At 43.4% G+C, this 21,659-nt stretch overlaps 2 protein-coding genes across 3 annotated transcripts; one reads left to right on the top strand and one right to left on the bottom strand.

Moving 5' to 3' along the window:
- Positions 1–1,353: 1,353 nt before the first annotated feature.
- znf518b (zinc finger protein 518B) lies at positions 1,354–5,557 on the bottom strand. The gene is made up of 2 exons (XM_084469228.1): positions 5,431–5,557; positions 1,354–5,065 (listed from the first exon to the last, which is right to left on the bottom strand). The coding sequence occupies exon 2, from the start codon at positions 4,936–4,938 to the stop codon at positions 2,485–2,487; it is 2,454 nt and encodes an 817-aa protein (XP_084325354.1). The 5' UTR covers positions 4,939–5,065; positions 5,431–5,557; the 3' UTR covers positions 1,354–2,484.
- Positions 5,558–5,803: 246 nt separating this feature from the next.
- gsr (glutathione reductase) lies at positions 5,804–14,984 on the top strand. 2 transcript variants are annotated; one of them, XM_084469358.1, is made up of 13 exons: positions 5,804–6,017; positions 6,517–6,676; positions 6,956–6,982; positions 7,302–7,390; positions 7,845–7,914; positions 8,106–8,253; positions 8,395–8,449; positions 8,534–8,633; positions 8,925–9,179; positions 9,777–9,888; positions 10,122–10,253; positions 13,035–13,168; positions 14,416–14,984. In XM_084469358.1, the coding sequence occupies exons 1-13, from the start codon at positions 5,953–5,955 to the stop codon at positions 14,563–14,565; spliced, it is 1,497 nt and encodes a 498-aa protein (XP_084325484.1). In that variant the 5' UTR covers positions 5,804–5,952; the 3' UTR covers positions 14,566–14,984. The 2 variants fall into 2 exon arrangements, with proteins under 2 accessions (XP_084325484.1, XP_084325485.1); XM_084469359.1 differs by lacking the exon at positions 5,804–6,017 and having other exon boundaries at positions 6,572–6,668.
- The last annotated feature ends 6,675 nt before the right edge of the window (positions 14,985–21,659 follow it).

Below are 21,659 nucleotides of genomic sequence, written 5' to 3'. Positions count from 1 at the left end.
TAAACTTTCTAACTTAGCATTAGATGAGTGAACCTTAAAAGCAAATTTTGGATTTCAGAATACTTGGGAGTTTTGGACTCCACATAAAGACACAAATCCTTCTCCTAAGTTCAGCAAGACAAAGAGACAAAGTATATATTTCCACCTACAAGAAACACTGGGCTGAAACTACAGCGTTTAGAGACAGGAAGGCTGTGGCAGTGAGATTGCTTGACGTCTATTTTAGATTTGAATAATCGTTATACTCTCAACATGATCACGTGACAGGATATTTTCTAAACAGGTTACTTACATAGCCTGTGTTTTTACTGCCTGGGCCTGTTCATGAGGGAATGAGCATGCCTATACAGGTTAACCTGTGGATCATGCAGGCTCTTCTCACCGGTTAGGGATTGTATCTGCAACAGATTCAACTATCCTCATGTATCCTCATATCTTACTCAAGTTGTGTCATTGTCTCAGATATATTCATCGTAACTATAATATAAAATGATATACAAATGATATAAACCTTGTTTATATAATCACTAGTCAATTGAAAATGAATTTGTATACATTCTTGGACCTGAGGACATCTACCAATTAGAGAGAGGAACTGAACCTCTCTAATTTAATCCTATTCCTTTGTGTGTTGTTCAACTTGCTCTGATGTGTCTATGACCATTACCCAATTCCCCCCTGGGGGTCATTCAAGTATTTTTGAGTTAATTACATGTTGTACGCTGTATTACATGCTGTGCTAGGGCAGTTTAATGGCACTAATGTTAGATTCTTCTCTCATAAGGGTGATCGGTTAACAGGCCCCAACACCAACACTAATGCTCCAAAGAGGATCTGGTTCTTTGTGTACCAAGGTGTGATGATACACACAATTTAATCTGTGGAATGGTTTGTCCGCTCAATACTTTGATTCCTATTCTTTCTCAGCGCTTATTGATGGACTGCCCTACTGCTTAGGGGTTGTGCATCTACATGTTGGATGTCTGAGTGGACACAGCCTCATGGCTGATAGAGTCCTGAGCTTTTGAAGCTTACAGAAACAACTAAACCTGTGGTTCCCCCACAGCAAGACCAGATGGAGACCAAATGCTGAAGACAATTTAAGCCAAGCATGGGTGCATCAATAGGATAATATAAGAATTAAAAAATGAATTGGCATTATTTTAATTGACCTAATTTTATGTGAGGTAATTAGTCTGGACACAAATATATATACATGCTTAAGCTTGTTAAATGCTTAAAATTAATTCCCTTAAGGTTCTCTTCCAGAGGTTTACGTGGCTGGTATATGTGTTGAGGAACAGGAGACCACTTCATTCACAATATTGTATGGTTTTTTATTAATAAAAAGATAATAATAAAAAGATTTTGTTAAGAAAATGCAGATGATGGCAAAGCAGATGATAAGAAAAACATTCAAATGAACATTGACAATTAATTTAAAAGTATTTTACAATTCTTTGTTATAGATGTTTCTTAATTCAACAGTGTTACACAATTTGCTGATCTGTCCATTGATCAATGAGAAGGAACACACAAACAAGTGCAGTTAACGACCAACAAAAGAAATACGTTAAACTCTAACTGATGTCTGCACTGCAGCGCTTTATATTGAGAAGAATGTAAAAAAATGCAAGATGTAATACTGCAGGAGGGAAAAAAAAGAATATATATATATATATGCAATGACTTGAGTTGTATAATGTTAAACGAGAACTAGGACCAAAGTCCAACTAGAAAACACGGTATACCATTAGTTTCATTGGACATAGGAAAATACGTAAGCATAAATAGATTAGGTTGGATAAAGTAAATACAGGTTTTCTTCTATAAAACAGTAGTGTGGATTATCCCAGCGAACACTATTTTGACCAGTTGGTTTTCCTCATAGCTGGCGGTCATGAAGAGGCTGGTTTGGTCAGGGAAAGATTGTTTTTTAATGTATGTATTTAGTATGAACAGTAGTTGAGGAGATTTGCTTGTCATTTAAAATGTTTTTGAAATGTGAACAGTAAATATTGCTTCAGCATAATGGATAGGTAGACAACACCAAGCGCAAGAAAAACAGTACATTTTAAGACATATTGCCCTAAGCGTATGCCGCACATGCATTGGCAGAGATTCTACACTGCATTTCAACCCAAAAACCTACACATCTGACAGTAATTAGTAATTACAAATACAATCAGATAGATCAGTAATTACTACAATCCATTATTAGCATGGTTGCAAAGCAAGCCACACTTGGGTCATTTCAATAGCTACCGCAATAGATGGTCCACATTCCACCACCAAAGGTAGGGAGACAGCATTGCACTTCAGATATATGTATATACATACCATATTCCCACACCCAAAGAAACAATGTTTAACTTGTAACGATACAACTTTATTTTCACAAATGCTATTGTTTTACAATTGGGAATATTTGACTGTAGTTCAACTGTCAGTTTGTTAGTCATATTGTTTTATGTGAAAATAACCTCAGGGAAAAAACCCTACGGTGCACCCAATGACCTCATACTTCTCTCCCATCACCTTGCTCAACCGCATCTTCAGGATCTGGCACTTGGGAAGCACCTCGGGGGAGACGAGGGCTTCTGAAAGGTGGTCCACGTCCATCCTTTTGGGGACGATGGGTTTGGGGTGGTTCAGCACTACGACCGGTTGGTTGGGTCCCGGACGTATCACCGGCTGGCCCAGTCTCAACGGCGCCGGGTAGAGAAAAGCTTTGTGGCACAACCCCCGCATGGGAGAGCGGGGCCTGCCTTCTGAAAGCTTAGGGGTCTTTTTTTTCCAGAAGTCCGTGTGCATCCTTTCTAAAGAGACGGTGAGGAACTTTGTGGAGCCGTCCTCCTTCTTGGAGGCAGATTGTGGCGATTGACCTTGACTGTCAGCAACAGGAGCGTCATTAGGTGTGTTGTTAACGCAGCCCTGTTGGGCGGTCAGGGGCTCACGTTGGGTGGTGGGAATTTGACTATTCTGGTTACGGTCCTTCCCTTTAGTGCTGTAGGTTTCTTCCTTGACATAATATTTCTTGGCTTGTGTTTGAGTCTGTTGAGAACAATGTTCTGAAGGTGGACTTTTGACATCACAGGACTCTTCAGTCAGTAATCCTGGTCCGGTACCAGCATTATCCTTTTTGTCCTCTGGCGGACAGTGACTAGTTGTCACCACCTCCTCTTTGGGTTCAGTAACGCCCCCTCGTAGTTCACTGCAGTCTGTAGACACCTGCACTGAGGGGCTATCTGTCCTCATAACGATGCCACGCAATTCCTTGACCAAGGGTCGTATTGAGCTCTGCACCTCGTCCTGCTGTTGACTTAAAGAAAACACAGAGGAGATAACAGGGAAGGCTTCAAACCACCTGTTACAGCCCGCCCCTGAATCAGACCCAATGGAGGACTTCTGGAGAGACGAACAATCCTCCATCTTGGTTTGTTTGGTGGACTCCGGATCAAGCAGGCTTCCAGGTCTCTTCAGCATGGTCATCAGTATAGTCGAATCCACGGCCACATTCTCCTTTTTGCACTCCGAGAAGATTTGCGTGGTTGTGCTGGCTATGGCAGTAGTGGAAACGCTGGAGGAAATGGAAGGAGGTGTTGTATTTGGTCTTGTTTGGTCATTCTGTTTCAGTGGTTCTTCCTTTATCTCGGGAGTAGCCGTTGTCTTATTACCCAGATCGTGTGGCTCCTCTTTCACAGCCAGCTGTACCTCGGGGGGCAGTGCGCTATGCTCCACCCCGGCGTTGTTCTCCCTGTGTGGCGGTTTACAGGACGGTGGCGGTCCCCTGCTGGGCTGAAGGCCAGCGCTGGGGGACGTCTTGAGCGTCCTGCCGGCGAGGACAGGCGTAGGGGGGTCTGTGTGAGGCTCCAGTGTGACTGTCTGTGCTATGGGTGCACCCATGCCCTGCCTTGTTGGATAAACAGTGATTCTGGGCACCTTGGTGGGTAAAGCGTAGGAGGTGTCCACATTGCGGATCAGCGACTCCTTCAGTGTTCTTTTTGCACCTGACACGCCGCTGTGGAATGTGTTCCGGGAGGTTTTGTCTGCGATAGTCTGATAGGTGCCCGGTCGGTCTACATTAACGTCCTTTGTCGTGTATATTTTACGGTTAACGCTGCTTTTCTCCGCATGACCCGACTTAAGGAGGTGTTGGTGGTTCAAAGCAGAGGACAAGGGGTTCACTGACGTGGAGTTTTGTAACACTGTGTCGTCCAGCACAGACTTATTTTCTTGTTGAGACACGAGTCTCAGCTTCAGTTCCTTTGTACCGTTGACGGTTTTCACCTCAATCAGCTCCACCATGCAGCCGGCAGGGATGGAGACTTCTTCTGGAAGCGGGACCGTTAGAGCCATATTATGCTGAACAAAGTTTTTCCCTGGGGACATTAGCTCTGAGCTAACTTTGGGGGCGTGGGTAACATTCAAGTCTACCCTTTTGCGGTGCTGTCTGCCTTTGTTGCCGTGGTCATTTCTCGCAACAGGGACTGGTATTCTAACCTTCACAGTGGGCACGCTGGTTCTATGAACTCCAGACGCAAACGCAGTCGAAAGAGAAAATGTCTCTGGTAAGGTCGTCTGAGCATGGTTTAACTCTGGGCCAACTTCTTTACTGTGCAAGCGCTCAATGTGTTCCAATAGGTGCGCCCTCCTCATATACCCTTGCCCACAGAACTGGCATCTGAACGGGTACTTGTGCTGTAGCAAATGAATCTCCAGCTCCTTCTTAGTGAAGGAGACGTGATTGCAGTAAAAGCAGTAAAAGCGAGTAAGATGCTCCCGCATGTGATTCTCAAAATCTTCAGTCTGTGTAGAGGCAAATCCGCACTTCTCACAATACAAAACCTTAGGTGAAGTCAAGAGACCATTCAAACCTATTGAGTCCTGCCGATGCAAAACAGATGCCGGCACTTTCGGATACTTGACGTGATTCATGGTAAGCTGTATACGTTCAGTCTGCACGTTTATCCAAGACCAGAGGGGATATTATTTACAATGCAAAACACCCATCTCCATAAACACGCAGCTATTCCAGGGTGGTGTTTCTGGTCCCGTCCGATCCCTGTGAACATACATCAATTACACAATTGTATTATCCATATTATGAATAAAATACAGGTTTCGAGACGAAACAACATTGCAGAAAAAAATGGGGTCGTTGAAGCCCCTCCCCTCTAATCACAAACGAGCATCTAAGATTTAGTTTCGATGTGATTTACACGTAAAACTAAACCGACGTGTGGGATTGAATCCAATAACAATAAGCGTTAGGATACCGTGTTGTAAACGGTGTGACACGGATTACTGGGGAACGTCCACCCTAGAAGACGACCACAAAGAGGAAGGCCCTGGCTACAACCGAGTGTTATGAAGATAACCCCGACATAACGTTATATATAATGTGTCACATTATATGTTAACACTAACCTGAAATCCGGTGTGTGAAACATCGGGGGTTTCATCAATATAAATCCATCTTTTATACACCGCCAATCCCCCGTTTTTGAATCAAATGTGTTCAGGATAGAGCTCTACGGCTGCTGTTCACGGTGTGTGCGACCATTTGCGTAAAGTGTAGCCATTCTCGGAAGTGTTTCGTTGGAGAAAACGTGCGCAGCCATCGTAAACTACGCCAACAGCGTAACGCTTTCCACTGGCCAACCCCCCGTTAACAACGCCCGTTATACTTACACAGAAATAATAAGGTACATACGCCTAATTTTCGAGTATCTATTTGGTCGATGGAGGTCAGGGTATCATGATATAAGTATCAGTTTAGGAATTGACGATTGCATTTCCGTCAACAGTGCAGTAATAGCGTTTCTCCGTGCGCTGACACAGGAAGTGGTCAGAGGGTCTGCTGAACGCCGCACGCCGTGGACGTGGTGTGTAAGGACACGCGCCGGAATGAACTCGCATATGTAACCGACATGTAAAGGAAATATAGTTATGATGTTTATTAGACTACACAGACGACTCTCTGGCATTGTCTCACTGTCTCTGGCGTTACGAAGGTGAGCCGCCGGTTTCCAACTTTGGGCGACGCAGAGCAAACGTGCGTTGATCGCACCTTGCATTAATGCTCAATATGATGTGCGCTGTAGGATGCATGTTTGCATACTAACGCCTGCAGAATCAGATACAGTATGACCTGGAGTGTGTTAGACTTCTTACCATATGTGAGTTCTACATGGGACTATATTTCCACAGCGGTCACGGCAATATATAATGCATCCACTCCATGATGCAAATCGGGTTTACTTACCATTTTATTGTGAGGTATCCTCATAATGTAGCCCGTGTAAGGTTCGCCATAACTTTTGTCAAACATGAGTCGGGATTTGCACACCATTGTTGTTAATGATAATGACACACCGCTGCTTTCATTTGACCCTCCCACCCGTCTGTATAAACAACGCGCGCTGCTTCCTGGTTACGACAACAAATACTCAGATTGCCAGAACGCAACACCGTTCCTTAATCCCACTGAAAGTTTCCTTGTTCTGTACGAAGACATACAGTTAACTCGCGAAGAATGGCTTCGGATTCGGTGACCCGGTTCGACTTGATCGTGATCGGCGGTGGTTCTGGGGGTCTGGCAGGCGCACGGAGAGCCGCAGAACTAGGAGCGTCCACCGCGGTGATAGAGAGCCACAAACTCGGAGGTACCTGCGTGAGTAACACCAGTTATCATGGATAAGTTGTCATTGCACCGTCTCGGCTGTTTTAGCTTCTGCTTTCTTGCCTCCCACGCAAACCGCTCCCACCCAGTATTGTTTAAACAGCATCCCCCCTTCCCCTTTCCACCAACCCCGATACAGTTAGGCCAAAGAAGTTACAATTTAACAACACATACTGAGACAACAAAGAACCGTTTATGGAACTATGACTTTTTTTTCTCTGATCCGGTTGTTGTATTTTGATCCTCATGGTATTTGTTTCCCCTCTCAAGGTCAATGTTGGCTGTGTCCCAAAGAAGGTAAAGTATAAGTTCAACTTCCCTGTTCAGTGTTTTCATGGAAACGTATCTGTCCTGGTAGTGACCTCAGGTGAGGGGGCGGTGTGAAGGCCTACCTTAATACATGGGCAACATAACGGCTCGTTAGTGCGATCCACTTTAAAGGATGACTTAACTATTTGAACTATTTTGGAATTTAGCAGAAGCCTTTCTCCAAAGTGACAGGGGGTTTAGATGTATGTCATTCAGGAGAGAGCCAGGCTCATGCCTACAGACTGGTGTTATTGTGGGCAGTGCTGGGTGATGGTTTTGCCTGGCTTAACATGATCTTGTTCAACAGGTTATGTGGAACGCGGCCGTCCATGCAGAGTACCTCCACGATCATTCCGATTATGGGTTTGAAGTCGGACATTCAAATTTCCACTGGGGGTAAGTTTAACCTGGAGCTGGTTGTACTAGCGCTCACCAGTACTAGTGACAGCTGACCGCTGCATGCAGGTGTTGCTGTCCACTCCCCCACTGGCCTCTCTGGGCTTCAGGAGTACAGAGTTCACTGTCTCGTAAGGGCATTGATGGGGTGTGTTGTTTGTTGCCGATGTCATGGTTGATAGGGAGATTAGGTGCGGTGTGGTGACGTAACTTAAGGAAATGCGAGTGAATTATTCAACAAGGAACCAACTTCCTCTACGAGAAGAAGGAAGTACAGGTTTTAAGCGCCACATGGAGAAAGACAAACCTTTTCTTTCACACGGTTCAGCTCTACAGGATGGATGCAGAAAACGTGATGACTCAGTGAGGACACTTCAATATGCAGGGTGTCTCTTTAAGACACAATAACATTACCACAATAAAGATACAAATATATTTGTTGTGCTTTTTACAGAACCCTCAAGAGCAAAAGGGATGCTTATGTCAGTCGGCTGAACGACATTTACCGCAATAACCTTGATAAGGTTGGTTCAATCACATGTCCTTAACTGTACCTTCCCAGCCTGGCGCCTAAATGGAAATAACCACATGATGGGTGATGTCATAAACGTCTTGGCTATCACTGCTCAACAGAATAGGAATATACTGTGCAACTTCACGTGTAACCTAACATTTGATCTCAAAGTAATGATATATCGCCACCTGTCTCTTGAAGGCTGAAATAGAGACGATTGAAGGCCACGCCAGCTTCACAGATGATGCTGAACCGACCGTCGAGGTGAACGGAAAAAAGTACACGGCGTCACACATCCTTATCGCCACTGGAGGGCGCCCTACCGAACTGAGCGACGATCAAATTCCAGGTAATGAAGTCGCGCTTGAGGTAGTTCATTGAGGTAGTTGATTGTGGTGTGAATGTGGAAGATGTCAGACTATAAGATAATTATCAAGAGTAGCTGGAGCAACTTGAAAGTAGCTGAGATGTTTTTTGTTTTGTTTAACAGGTGCCAGTCTGGGCATCACAAGCGATGGCTTCTTTCAATTAGAAACCATGCCAAGGTAAGCATTTAGAGTCTACTTGTGTGACTCAAAAGTCGTTCACATGATTTTGTTTCCTGGTTCTATCAAATGTTTCCCCAACAGACGCAGTGTGGTTGTGGGCGCAGGATACATTGCTGTCGAGATGGCAGGGATTCTATCCACTCTGGGGTCTAAAACCTCCCTCATAATTAGACAGACTGGGGTAAGAAACATTAACCTGTCTAATATGTACATCTGGAACACTCGTTGTGTAGAAACTCGTGTGTGTTGCTGTGCTCACAATGCTGCTGCTAAGTTTGCCCTTAGCCTTGTCCATCAACAAGGTGGTAAGTCACACTGGATGGGAAATTGAGGCTGAATACATACAATTTTTATTTTATTTTAATTTATTATTCAGAGTGCAGAAATGTTTAAATAATTTATTTATTTAAGTAATATTTATACTTATTTTACTCAAATATCTTCCCCCCTCTTTCCACGTTTGTGCACACAGGTGTTAAGAACCTTTGACAGCCTGATTAGTGCAAATTGCACGAAAGAAATAGAAAACTCTGGCATCGAGTTGTGGAAGAACACACAGGTGAAGTCTGTGAGGAAATCAGAGGGCGGCCTGGAGGTCACGCTCACCACCAAGGACCCTGAGAAGGAGAGCGGGGAGGAGGAGGTCTGGACCATCGACGAGGTGGACTGCCTCTTGTGGGCCATCGGCAGAGAGCCCAACACCACAGGCCTCCACACCAGCCAGATGGTAACCTCCCCTCAGTGCCTTGTCGTTCATGCTACCACTACTTGTATGTGAATTGTGCATATTATGCAAAACCCACTATCTGCTGTGGGCCAGGGAGTAGAAAAGCATAATTAGATGTAGTACTAGGGCCATTTGTTACATCGTACATTCAATACAAATGAGGACAGACAATTAGAAGTAATTCAAATGATCTTAGTCAATATTGCATGATTGCATTTCAGAAATCAGTTTATATTAATGAAAAATACTGTGACGTGTCTTGCTGGAAACTTGTCTAAACCGTTTGAAGGATTACCCTTTCTAAAACAATTTATTATTCAGTAGATTGGCGGCAAAAAATGGACAGCCTGAAAGCTAAACCGTTGAAATGACCTATTTTGGAATTGGGATACGCCAGAGATCTACTTGGATCAAGATTAATACAAATAAAAAATCCATCAAGGATTTAATATGACTTGATTGATTCAACACCTAATGCACTTACTACCCCCCCTTGCTTTATGATTTAGTGCACTTTGATTCTGCTTCTTCTTCACCTCATACAGAGGATCAGTGTTTGGGCTCATTTGGTTCTGTGTGTGTGTGAAACATGGACAGGGTATTGAGACGGACAAGATGGGCCACATTGTGGTGGACGAGTTCCAGAACACCAGCCGCCCCGGGGTCTATGCGCTGGGGGACGTCTGTGGCAGAGCTCTGCTGACCCCCGGTAAGACCTCCATATCTCAACGGGGGGTCGTCAAACTAAATGAAACAAGGCTTCTTTGTCATCACAGGAAAATCCTTCTTTTGTTTATTTTCTGGTCGTATAAAATTCTTTGAGTACGGATGGAGTGATCAGTGATCTCAATATCTGTGGGCTTAGCCGCTGGCCGATGTGTGTCCAGGGGTCCTCATGTGGGCGCGGGGGGTTGGTGACGTTCTGATCTGATCTGTGGACAGTGGCCATCGCTGCCGGCAGGAAGCTGGCCCACAGACTGTTTGATGGCAAAGCGGACTCCAAGGTGGATTACTCCACCATCCCCACCGTCGTGTTCTCCCACCCGCCCATAGGAACCGTGGGCCTGACAGAGGGTGAGCTGCCGCTTGTTATATAGAATATAATGTTATATATAATGTTAGACAGTAGGCTTTAAATCATATGGTGATTGGACTGCATTTATAGAGCGCTTTTATCCAAAGAGCTTTACAATATTGCCTGACGTTCACCCATTCATGCACACATTCACACACCGATGGCGGAGTCGACCACGCAGGGTGACAGCCAGCGGGTCAGGAGCAGTCAGGGTGAGGTGCCTTGCTCAGGGACACCTCCCCACTCAAGGGGCCGGGCATCGAACCAGCAACCCTGCCATTACCGGGCAACCCGAGTTTATGATCCTATGAAAATAAGAATGGTTGTGTTTTCTTTGTAAGGATGAGCCTTTATAGCTCAATAGTGACGGGTCCTCTTCTCCATGACGCCCGCCATGTTGCACCATGGTTAAACAGTGGCCCAGAAGGGACAAATGGTCTAGAGAGTTTTAGAAAGAAAGAAATTTGGCTTACAGTTCTAGGAAGGTGAGTACCGTTGAAGCCTTATAATAAGCACTGTTGTACATGACTGTACTACGTGTCCCAGAAGCTTAACCCTCTGTGGAGCGGACAGAAGAACCAACCTCTGGCCAGAGCTGCACACGTCCACACCCCCCGTGTGGCGACTGTGTTTACATAGCGCCGCTCTTCCACCGACCGTTCAGCTCAACTTGCCACGACTCAGCACGGCGCGACTCTGTTTGGTTCCAGGCACGTCGCGCCGCGCTGAGTGGGTGTCTGTTGTTGTGATACGCTTACGTTGATGGAGGCGATGGAAACGCAAAAAAAGGCGAGTCGAGGCGAGTTGAGCGGGTACTGTTGGTGGAAAAGGGACATTAGTGTCTGAAGCTCAACCCTCTTTGGACACTGTGGTGACGTGGCTCTGGCCTAGCGCCCTGGAGGCCCAGGGGGCAGGCGGTAGAGGCAGTCTACCACCAGATGGCGCTAGTGAGGGCATTGGAGCCGGTGCCAATAACTAGATGCGGAGCAGGTGGAGAAGCAGGGCTTCAATAGCTTCTCCACTCAGCTCTCTCCCAGGTGTGGTTCATGTGCGGAGAGGCCGGTCCTCCTGGGTGACAGAATTCCACCCGGAGGGACAGGACCGGGATTCCTCCCGGGTTTTTGGTTATTTTGTGATTATGTTTGGTTGGATGAAGTGCCGTTTTGGCCGAAGTAAACTCTGAATCGTGTCCTGACTGGAAGAAGGCGGGTCACTCACTGTGCCGGGTCGCCACAACACGCCTAATATAGATAATATATAATATATATATATAATAATAATAATATAATAATAATATATATAATATAGTCAATGAAGACAAGCTTCTGCTCCTTCCTTACACCAAAATATTCAACGTGTTGGATTAATTTATAATCCTGCTTCACACACTTCTTAATCCGAGTCTGAAATAGAGCGGCGACTGGCAGTCTGCAGAACAGTGGGTGTGTATTCTTTGATACATCCGTGGTTTGGAGACGTCTTTTTACCCGTTTCCCTGTTCTATAAATGAGCCAATAGGATATTTCCCTGTTCTATAAATGGATCTTTCAGAGAAAGTTGGTATCGGAAAAAACGAAACCGTTGAACAATTGTTATGAACCACAGTAAACACAGGCTGGTAGCGCTGCCTGCTATCAAGATGAATGATTGATACATAGAACAGATAGAGGTAATTAAAGATCTGTTAATGTAGTTTACCAATGTGGTAATAAGTGCACTGTGTTTATCTACGATGACCATGGAGCCTATGGAGAAGAGCCCTGATTCTGAAGGGTCAAACTGCTTTATTTAGTCTAGAGCTTGTTCCACTGTAGGCCTCAGTCCCACTCGGCTCCATGAATTAAATGATTCTGTTTGATGTGGGAAAAAATCTCAAGGAACAATCGTGTATTGTATTTGTTATGCTTACCAAGTATAATTCTATAAAAAACGTCTGGTGTCTTTTGTATAAAACATAACATCTGAAAAACAATCAGGGTGAAATCAAATTCCACCCTTTACTCATGTTAAGAAGTAGAGCAGCTGGTACTATTTTAACTCTTGGTCCTCGACACCATTCACCTTTCTGTTATGGCCTCCTCCTAAAAGAACTCTTATCAGGATGGATGATTAGTGTGCATCCATCCTGTGCTGTGTTGGACTCTCTTTCTTTCTTTCTTTCTTTTTTGTAAGCTATGACCTATAGCTTTCCATTTACAGACGAAACAACTATATAACTTTCATAAATCTATCAAGGAACCTCATTACTTGACACTTTCCTACTCTACGCTGTCATAAATGACAGCGTATGATGACATGATGACATGATGACATGATGATCATTTTGGAAGTTCCTACTGATACAATACAGGCCAGTACAGACCCCCACTGTGCTGTTAAAGGGTCGGTGAGGGCAGTCTCGATAGCAGTTGGCAATAAAACAAACATTAAGTTTGTTGACATCTGCATCATCACCGCCAGATGCTACTCAGCTACACTGACTGGAGCTTGAGCTGTATTTTGTATAGCTGAACGGGCAACATCAAGCATCTCTATATTGGCAATAAGTAATGATGTGTCACTTCTATGTGTTGAGAAGTGTCTCCCACATAACCACGTGTGTAATAACACTATCTTTTTCAGCTCTATTTTGTGCGGCAAATGGTCATAATTGTAACCATTGTGTGTGTGTGTCTGTGTGTTTGGTTGTGTGTGTTTGGTTGTGTGTGTGTGTGTTTGGTTGTGTGTGTGTGTGTGTGTGTTTGGTTGTGTGTGTGTGTGTTTGGTTGTGTGTGTCACAGAGGAGGCGGTCACAAGCCGAGGGAAGGACAACGTGAAGACGTACACGACGTCTTTCACGCCGATGTACCACGCCATGACCAGCAGGAAGTCCCAGTGCGTCATGAAGCTGGTGTGCGTGGGCCCGGAGGAGCAGGTAGGCGCCGTGCCGCTACGCTGGAGCAGGGCTGTTAGCCTATCACCATACCGCTCCTTTGTTCATTTCTAACATTTGTTTTTGCATTTTTATTAGAGCTGGGCAACGATTAAAACTTTTAATCTCGTTATTCGCATAGTATTGGTGAGTTAACTCACGATTAATCACACTTTTAAAATTCAATTTTAAATCCACTCAAGTTGAAATTAAATGAGATTATTACTCATCATCATTCATACCAAATAATAAGCAGACTAGACCCAGTGATCTTGAGGGGGTTTTATTGACTCACTCGTGGGTTGAATATAAACTTACAGAACACCACCGATTTGGGAATTGTAAACAGGCAGTTAATTAGTACAATTGTAAACCAATAGTTACTAAAAGTGTAGTTAAATTAGTAGCGCCACAGATTTTGGAATTGTAATCAGTCACTTACTGCAAGTGTAGTTCAATGTAAAGTAAGATGAACTAAAAACAAAAATGATTTCTGACATGAATGTTGACATTCATAGACATTGTTCTACGGGCAAAGTAAAAAAAAGAAAAAAAAGAAAAAGAAAGTGCGTCAATTTGTATTAATCACGTTTAAATAAGATAACTCGCCCAGCCCTACTTTATGCTTTATGATAAAGTGAGAAAGACGGGAAGGTATGGGAGGCAGGGGGGAGGCAGAGGGGAGACAGGGGGGAGAGAGGGGGGAGGTAGAGGGGAGGACATGCAGCAAAGGAGCATGGGTAGGACTCAACCCGGGCCGCTGCCATCAGGACTGGGCCTTAATGGTACTGCTCACCTGGTAGAGCCGTACCAATAAGGCCCAGTCCTTAATGGTACCGCTCTATCAGGTGAGCGGTACCATTAAGGCCCAGTCCTTAATGGTACCACTCTACCAGGTGATCGGTACCAATAAGGCCCAGTCCTTAATGGTACCGCTCTACCAGGTGAGCGGTACCATTAATGCCCAGTCCTTAATGGTACCACTCTACCAGGTGGCTCACCTGGTAGAGCGGTACCATTAAGGCCCTGTCCTTAATCAACGCTACCCAGATAGAGCTCCACATGTCCAAAGGCCGCGCCGTGTCTTTGGCAGCTGTCATCGGGGCCCCCTGCTTAGGGGCCCCGATGACAGCTGTTAAAGACACCAAGCAGCGGTGCTGCCGGGCTCCTTCCAAACCAAAGGACACAGCGCTCTACCAGAGCAGCCGGTCCGTGCAGTGAGTGCAGCGTGTGGCTCTGTGCGTCCCCAGGTGGTGGGGCTGCACATGCAGGGCCTGGGCTGTGACGAGATGCTGCAGGGCTTCGCCGTGGCGGTGAAGATGGGCGCCACCAAGGCCGACTTTGACAGGACGATCGCCATCCACCCCACGTCCTCGGAGGAACTGGTCACCATGCGTTAAGACGAACGTATCGATGGGAACCCTCACTACACTCTGCTACACCAAAGTCCTGAACGTATAACCAAGGCAGATGATTGACTTTACAAGGCAAATCACAGGCTTTCTTTCGTCCCTAATACCTATTATTATATATTAGTTTGATAATGATTACCATAGTTACAGCATGCTTCCATGGTACCATGGGTTTTATAAGCGATGAAAATTGATTTTTAAAATACTTGACTTATGCTAGTGAATGTTTAAAGGAAGTGATTAGCTCTATATGTGACTGTAAAGTCGTTTATCATTTAGTGTGCGTGTGTACAGTCTGTTGTCATTTTGTTAGATTAACACTGCTGCTACACTGCTACACTGGGTCACAATATATTTTCTGTACCGTTTATAAACATAAATAAAAGCTTGTTATTTCTTTTCTTAAATCTTCTGTGTTGGTTTATTGGTTGTGATCATTTTTAAGGGCATTAATGGTGATATTGTGTTGTGCTGGACTAAAACACGATCTCAGAAGAACTCGGTTTGGACAGAAGGAAGCATTTATAGGTAAAGAATGACAGCTAATCATCACTTAAGTAAAAAATGTAAATACGTCTTGGACTATCGCAGCCTATCGTTACATTTTTTGTTAGACTACATGATTGACATGCTCCCATTGTCTGGAGCAGTATATAGTATGGAGTAAGATAGTACAGAGCTAAAATAAAGAAATAGTTTAATTCATGGATGAGTCCGTATAATTCAGCCTCAACATCCATGTGATTATTCTACTTATTTATGCATTTATTTGTAGATTAATTTCAATTTGGTGAATATTTACCATATAAGGTCACTACAAAATATATGAACCTATGCTTCCTCACAATGGACATCTTGATAAGTGATTTATTTATAAATAGCTATATATAGTGTGCATAGATGAGCCTCCATGACCTAATGTTTAAGTTTCAACGTTTCCTATATGACTCAGTGATGTTAAACACCCACAGCCTATCTGCACTCATGGCGTGCAGGTATGTGAAATTGGTGCCATATTTGATTTCTTGTCTCCAAAATTAAGGCTTGTATGTTGAATCAGGCAATAGATCCTAATAAAAAGAGCAGAAGGTTTCTTCTGGGTGTGTTCCTGTGTGTCCCCAGAGAGACGTGGAAGGAGAGGGGCTCTCCTCGATTAGTGACACCTAACATTAGCAGAACTAGTTCAGTGCAGTTCGCACATCTGCCCCTTTGAGTTCCTGTGGGTCTGCGAGCACACACACGCACACACATGTGCACACACACACACACACACACACACATACACATGTGCACACGCACACACACACACACACACACACACACACACACACAGACACGCGCACACACACAGACACACTTGATTGAGCTCGTTCTTGTAAATGATCTCCCCTGAAACCGCATCGCCCCCTGACTTTCGACTGCTCATTTAATACGTTTTAAATGACTTAATACTTAAAATTTAAATTAATTTATATGTGAATCATCCTCAAACATTTATGATTCCTTAATCTATTTATAGGTAGAAATGATTATAATTTTTTTATTATAAATTCTTTATAATATAGCCTACATTTAAATTAAAATGTTCTCCTCTTTCTGCCACTGAGGGCAATACGGAGGATCACATGTTGTTTGTGACTCCACATCCTGACAACAGTGTCCGGAACCGGGGTAGCAGGATGGACACAAAGGGAGACGACCCAAACAACTGGGAAAGTACTGAGACGGCCTGGAAAACTACTGAGATGGCCTGGAAGAGTACCGAACTGAACTGAACTAACTCACCGGGAAGCAGGTTAGGATTTGACAAAGGAATGAAAACCACAGTTCCACAAACTGGCACGGTAAAAGACAACAACTTGAACACTGAACTGCAGCTGAAGGAGGAGACAGGTCTGGACGTCTCACGAGGCCAGGACCCCCGGGCAGGCTGGGAGGAGGATCCATCAGGAGGAGGATCCATCAGGGGGAGGATGCATCAGGGGGAGGATCCATCAGGGGAATACTGGAGCCGGGAACCTCAGGCCAACGCTCCGGGTGGCAGGACAGGGACGGAGAGGAAGACCTGGAGGTTGTGGACCGGGGGGGCGAGCAGGAGAGCCGAGGCACCCTGTGACGCCCGGGGGACGGGCGAGGACCGAGCTGGAGGTGGGCCTGGAGGCGGTGGGCCTGGAGGCCTCAGGCCAACGACCCAGGAGGAGTCAGAAGGGCGGAGCTGACCTTTGCTCCACGACCTCTGTGCTGATGGGAGTCACCATCGAGAGTTGGAAACCCCGTTTTAATTCACACCTCTTATTTTCACACCTCTCAGCAGAGATACCGAGAAGTCACCCACAAATAAGTTGACAAATGATTCGGTCTCCCTCTGCAGAATACTGTGAGAAAATAAAGCAGAAGCTGCCGTTTGGCATGCACACTTTTAGGACATCTGACTGGTTTGCCCCCAATCAGAATCAATCGAGTGATAGGAAACCAGTAACATCCCATCATTCCATCTCCAGGATCCACTTCAGGGGATCCGCTCGCAGGCTTCTGCGTTCACCTTTGCTTCATCCATCTTATCTTAATGAAAAGACCAGCGCAGGAAATGTACTCATTTACTGAAAACCACAAAATTTTAAGTGTATGAGTGGAATTGATTGCGTAATTATACGTCCCTCCATCGTTTGTGTTCTTTTACTAACACCTTATTTCCACTACTGGGACAAACTGATTATTAGACTTAAAATAGGGTTAGCCAATTCCACTGTGACAGACAGGACGCACTCAGTAGCTTATGTCCTTATCCCTCGCACCTTGTTCAGAGATGTTATCGACTGATGACAACTGAATCGACTCAACTCTACTGTGGAAAATAACTAAGGTAACCACAACCCCCCCTCACACACGCACACGTACGATGACAACTACATTTTAAAGATGACAAATAAAAACCACAGAGACTCAAACCAAATACAAACATTAATATTTCCAAATGTCCATAATAGGCTTGATGGTGGCGGTGACACTGGTGGGTTTCCTGTCCCAGATGTCTCATTCCCACACAATGATATGACATGATATGACACAATGTACCTGTCTGTACTGTCTGTACTACTGTACTGTCTGTACTGTCTGTACTACTGTACTGTCTGTACTGTCTGTACTACTGTTGTACGAGTGGGTTGTTTGGTTCTAGCAGTGTTTGGGCACACAATAAATAAAGTTAATTACACATACTCAGACTAACTTTAAAATTAGTTTAGCCAATTTATATATACAGGTTCGTAGCTTTCTCCAGGACACAAACTCCAGATTTCCCTCTCAGCCTGTACACACCTCCGTTGATGCTTTCTGACTACCAGCTCTACATCAAAAGGCACCGTCTAATGTGGATATGAGAGAAAGACTTTAGGGTTCCTCATTGTTGGCTGTTAGACCATCATGGGAGCAGGATTTAGGCAAAGAAAGACCAGTGATCTATGGGATGATATTCTTCTCTGAGATGTTCAGATGTTCTTTATTCTGGTAAATTATGAAAGACCAAATACACTAAGGTTTGGTTCTTCAAAACATGGCGGCCCCTCTTTGACCGCTAAGAGAACATGGGGTTCAGGGGAACCTCCAGCTGGCTCTTGTTATGGTTTGTTTATTTTCCTATTTTCCTTAATCTTGCTCCTTTGTCTACCCAATATTAATCTGTAGCACTAGCAGTGCTTATTCTGTATTTGAACATGAAAACTATGTTTTTTGTTTGTTAAGTTTTTTGTTTCAACTATTCTTGCAGAGCCTTAACATTGTGATGTAGTGCCAATGAAGTGACCAGGCCTCTACTGGTTAAAAGCAGGGACATAACAAGGATGTCTTGGGAATTACCTGATCGATCACATTTTGAGGGCACAATAGATGATTCACAATATCCCAGATTGAGTGAACTTGTTCCTCGATATTGAAATCAGCTGTTCTGAAGCCAAAAATCCACTCTCCAGGGAAGCAGTTGGGCAATAATCAAAACTGACCAAATTCTATTTCTAGCAACATGAAGTTGTGAAAGGAAAACCCCTACAGATGCAAATCTCTCGAAGACATCTTTCCAAAAAAGCAGAAGACATTGATTAACTCTTTGAGTTTCATTGAAACTGGCATTACTGAAACTATGACATCATGATGTCATCCACAGTCCAGTGTGTGTGTGTAGGGGTTGGGGGGGGCAATGATAATGAGAGTACATGAAAAATCCCAGAGCCCATCCCAGACAAGATGCTGACATTCAGAAAGTGTCCTTAAAAAATCTGCAGTTGTGAAATGTTTTGAAACGGTTTCTTTGTAGAATTGACACCAACATTATCGGCTGGTAGGTAAGGTGAGTCAGCACGTCAGTGTGCAGCATGTACAGCAACTGATATAGATAGATATATATACTGAGGCCATGACTAATAAAAGACCTGGATAATAATTAGAAGAATGTGCATATATTAAGTAGTAGTGTCCTACATCTTTGAAACAATTTTGTTCTTTCTTTTTTCTTATTTATAGTGGAGGAATCTTGATGGCTCATTTATATAACATTACAAACACACATATACAGTGGATATAGACACGCTACTGTAAATACACATTTTACCTTCTAATCATATCTGGCCATCTGAAAGAATGAATACACAAACCCCCCTCTCTTAATGGCAAACCAGTTGTTTTTTTTCCGATCTGTCTGTGACATCATTAACTTCCTCCTTTTTTACGCTTACAAATAGTCTGCCAATCGTAGCTTCGACCACTGAATGAACGCGGAAGACTGGCGCGAGAAAAGCAGAGAACCAAATATAGAAAAGGAAGCACGCATCAGTATGATCAAGTACATGCTTGTCATTGTTGTGCTCATGCAGAGCAGCAGAGGGGAGGATCGTCCCAGAGCTATCAGAAATGAGCTCCAAGACCACCTGGAAGGACTCAGAAAGATACTCAGAAGGGAACCTGGGAACTGGTCCTTTGTAAGTACACTTTCATTCCCCTTTACTTCCTATAGACTTATCACTCACACACACAGCGGTGAATGTTTTACCTCTCCTGTCTCTGGAAATCCATATCAGGCCCGTTGACACCAACAAGATGTTATGTTTGTTGTAACTGCTTGCCTTTTTCCAGGCAGTATATTTACAATTTGAGTTTATATAAATATATTGTATATCTAATATGACTTATTTTTTCTTCCAGCCCGGAAAAATTAGTTTGCCATCAGGTGAAATGAATGCATCTTACGCAGTAAGTAACATAATTAACATTACTTTCTATTCAGTGCTTATTCATCATGCATATTGGATTTATAAATGTTAATTTATAGTGAACAAAAACGGTTCTCTCTCACCACAGTGGGACTGTCAGGGTGTTTTTGCAGAGGCACTGAACCACACTTTGCACCTGTTGAAGTCCAATAGCACAAGTGTCGACGTTTGGCTCATTCAATTAAAGGAAAACACCAAGCTTCTTTTCCTTTCTCAACCACAAACAGTGAGTTCCTTCAGACTTCCAATGACTTCTTCTGCCAGCAATACTATAGAGATCACTGCATGGGATCATGTTGAAAACTGAGACTTGTACTAGCTCCTCCAAGCTCAGACCACAATTCAGCAAAGTATTTATTCTAACTTATCCTTTTTGTTTATTTTATATATATAGAACAGGACCTGTCCAATGGATGTGAAAATATTCAAACCAGCCTTGCTTTGGAGATTCATCGATTTCCTCAGGAGACTAAATGAGTATAATCCAGAGCTCCAATAGTCTTCCAGATTGAACATGGAGCAATTGCCTCCAAAAAGTGATCTTCATTTGTTAAAATGTCAGACACACATTCCCATATTTGGGCTATGTTCTAACAGCATTTTTTTGTATTTAAGACTTCAGTAGCAGGTCAACTGAAGTAACCTTTTTAGAATATATTATTTAAATGATTGCCAGGGCATTTATTTATTTATTTATTTATTTATATATAATTGAAATGATTGTCAGGGCATTTATTTATTTGTTTATCTATTTTTATATATTTATGACTTCACAATGTTCTCATTTGTTGGACAGAATTAAAAGACATGGATGTCATCCATTGGAATGAGAACATTAAAATAAAATTATTTTCAAATACATTATTTATACTATTGTCTGTACTTTCCAAATCAATTAAATTATGTGACAAACTTGAAAGCACTTTAGAACAGCCTTCCTACCTCCCATCGTGAGCAAACGTTGGCGAGGTCATGTCAAACACCTCTTGATGTCGCTAACTGTGCAATCCTTGTATTTAAACGTAAAGAAACATGCACATTACACTATTTAAATAGCGATTCTGTGTCTAATCTAACCATTGCAAAGTGTAAAAGCAGTTCCATTACTATCAACATGGAAATGCCAAACCTTAGTATTTGAACTATTTTAGTTATTCATGATATTTAGGCGTGTGTGGTGTGCATCACTGAAGAGATAGAATTTGTGATTCACAGATATCTTCTCTTATGCAAAAGAGATAAAATCTCTTTTGCTAATCAGAGCGGCTCATGCAGGCGATGGAGACAAACACAGTGGACTCAGATGAACCTGCTCAAACCCGTACTGCTTTATCACAGTTATGGGATTTCAGTAAAGGTTTAGCAAACTTCTAAGCCTAGGTATAATTTGGACTGCTTTTAACACGCACTGGAAAGGAATCAATGCCATAGAGATGCCACATTTGAGCTTCATATTCAACTTAAAGATTGCCACATAAACAATGCATCGTTCAATTGACTATAAACATTGAATATACAATACATATTATTATATGTATTTAATATTATAGGTATTTTAAACAATCTATGCAAACAGATCGACTGATCCTTTGCTTTTAATTTAATTTACTTTTGCTCCTTGGTTGATCCCGTCATCCTCGGGCATCGCGTATAGTTGGTGGAGTTGAAATGCCTTTCAAAAGCTTTGGTTTTTTGAACCAATTTTAGCTCTGGTGTGGGTCTTCCTGTTACGACTAACTCCAACTTTTTATTAAAAGTTAACCTAGAAAATGGCGTAGATAATCAAATTAATTGCACTTCTTTCATAGAGACCAAATCTAG

This window comes from Micromesistius poutassou (genome assembly GCF_964030765.1).
Source record: "Micromesistius poutassou genome assembly, chromosome: 6".
NCBI lineage: Eukaryota > Metazoa > Chordata > Actinopteri > Gadiformes > Gadidae > Micromesistius > Micromesistius poutassou.
Note: the sequence above shows the minus strand (reverse complement) of the source record. Positions and strands in the feature narration are given on the sequence as shown.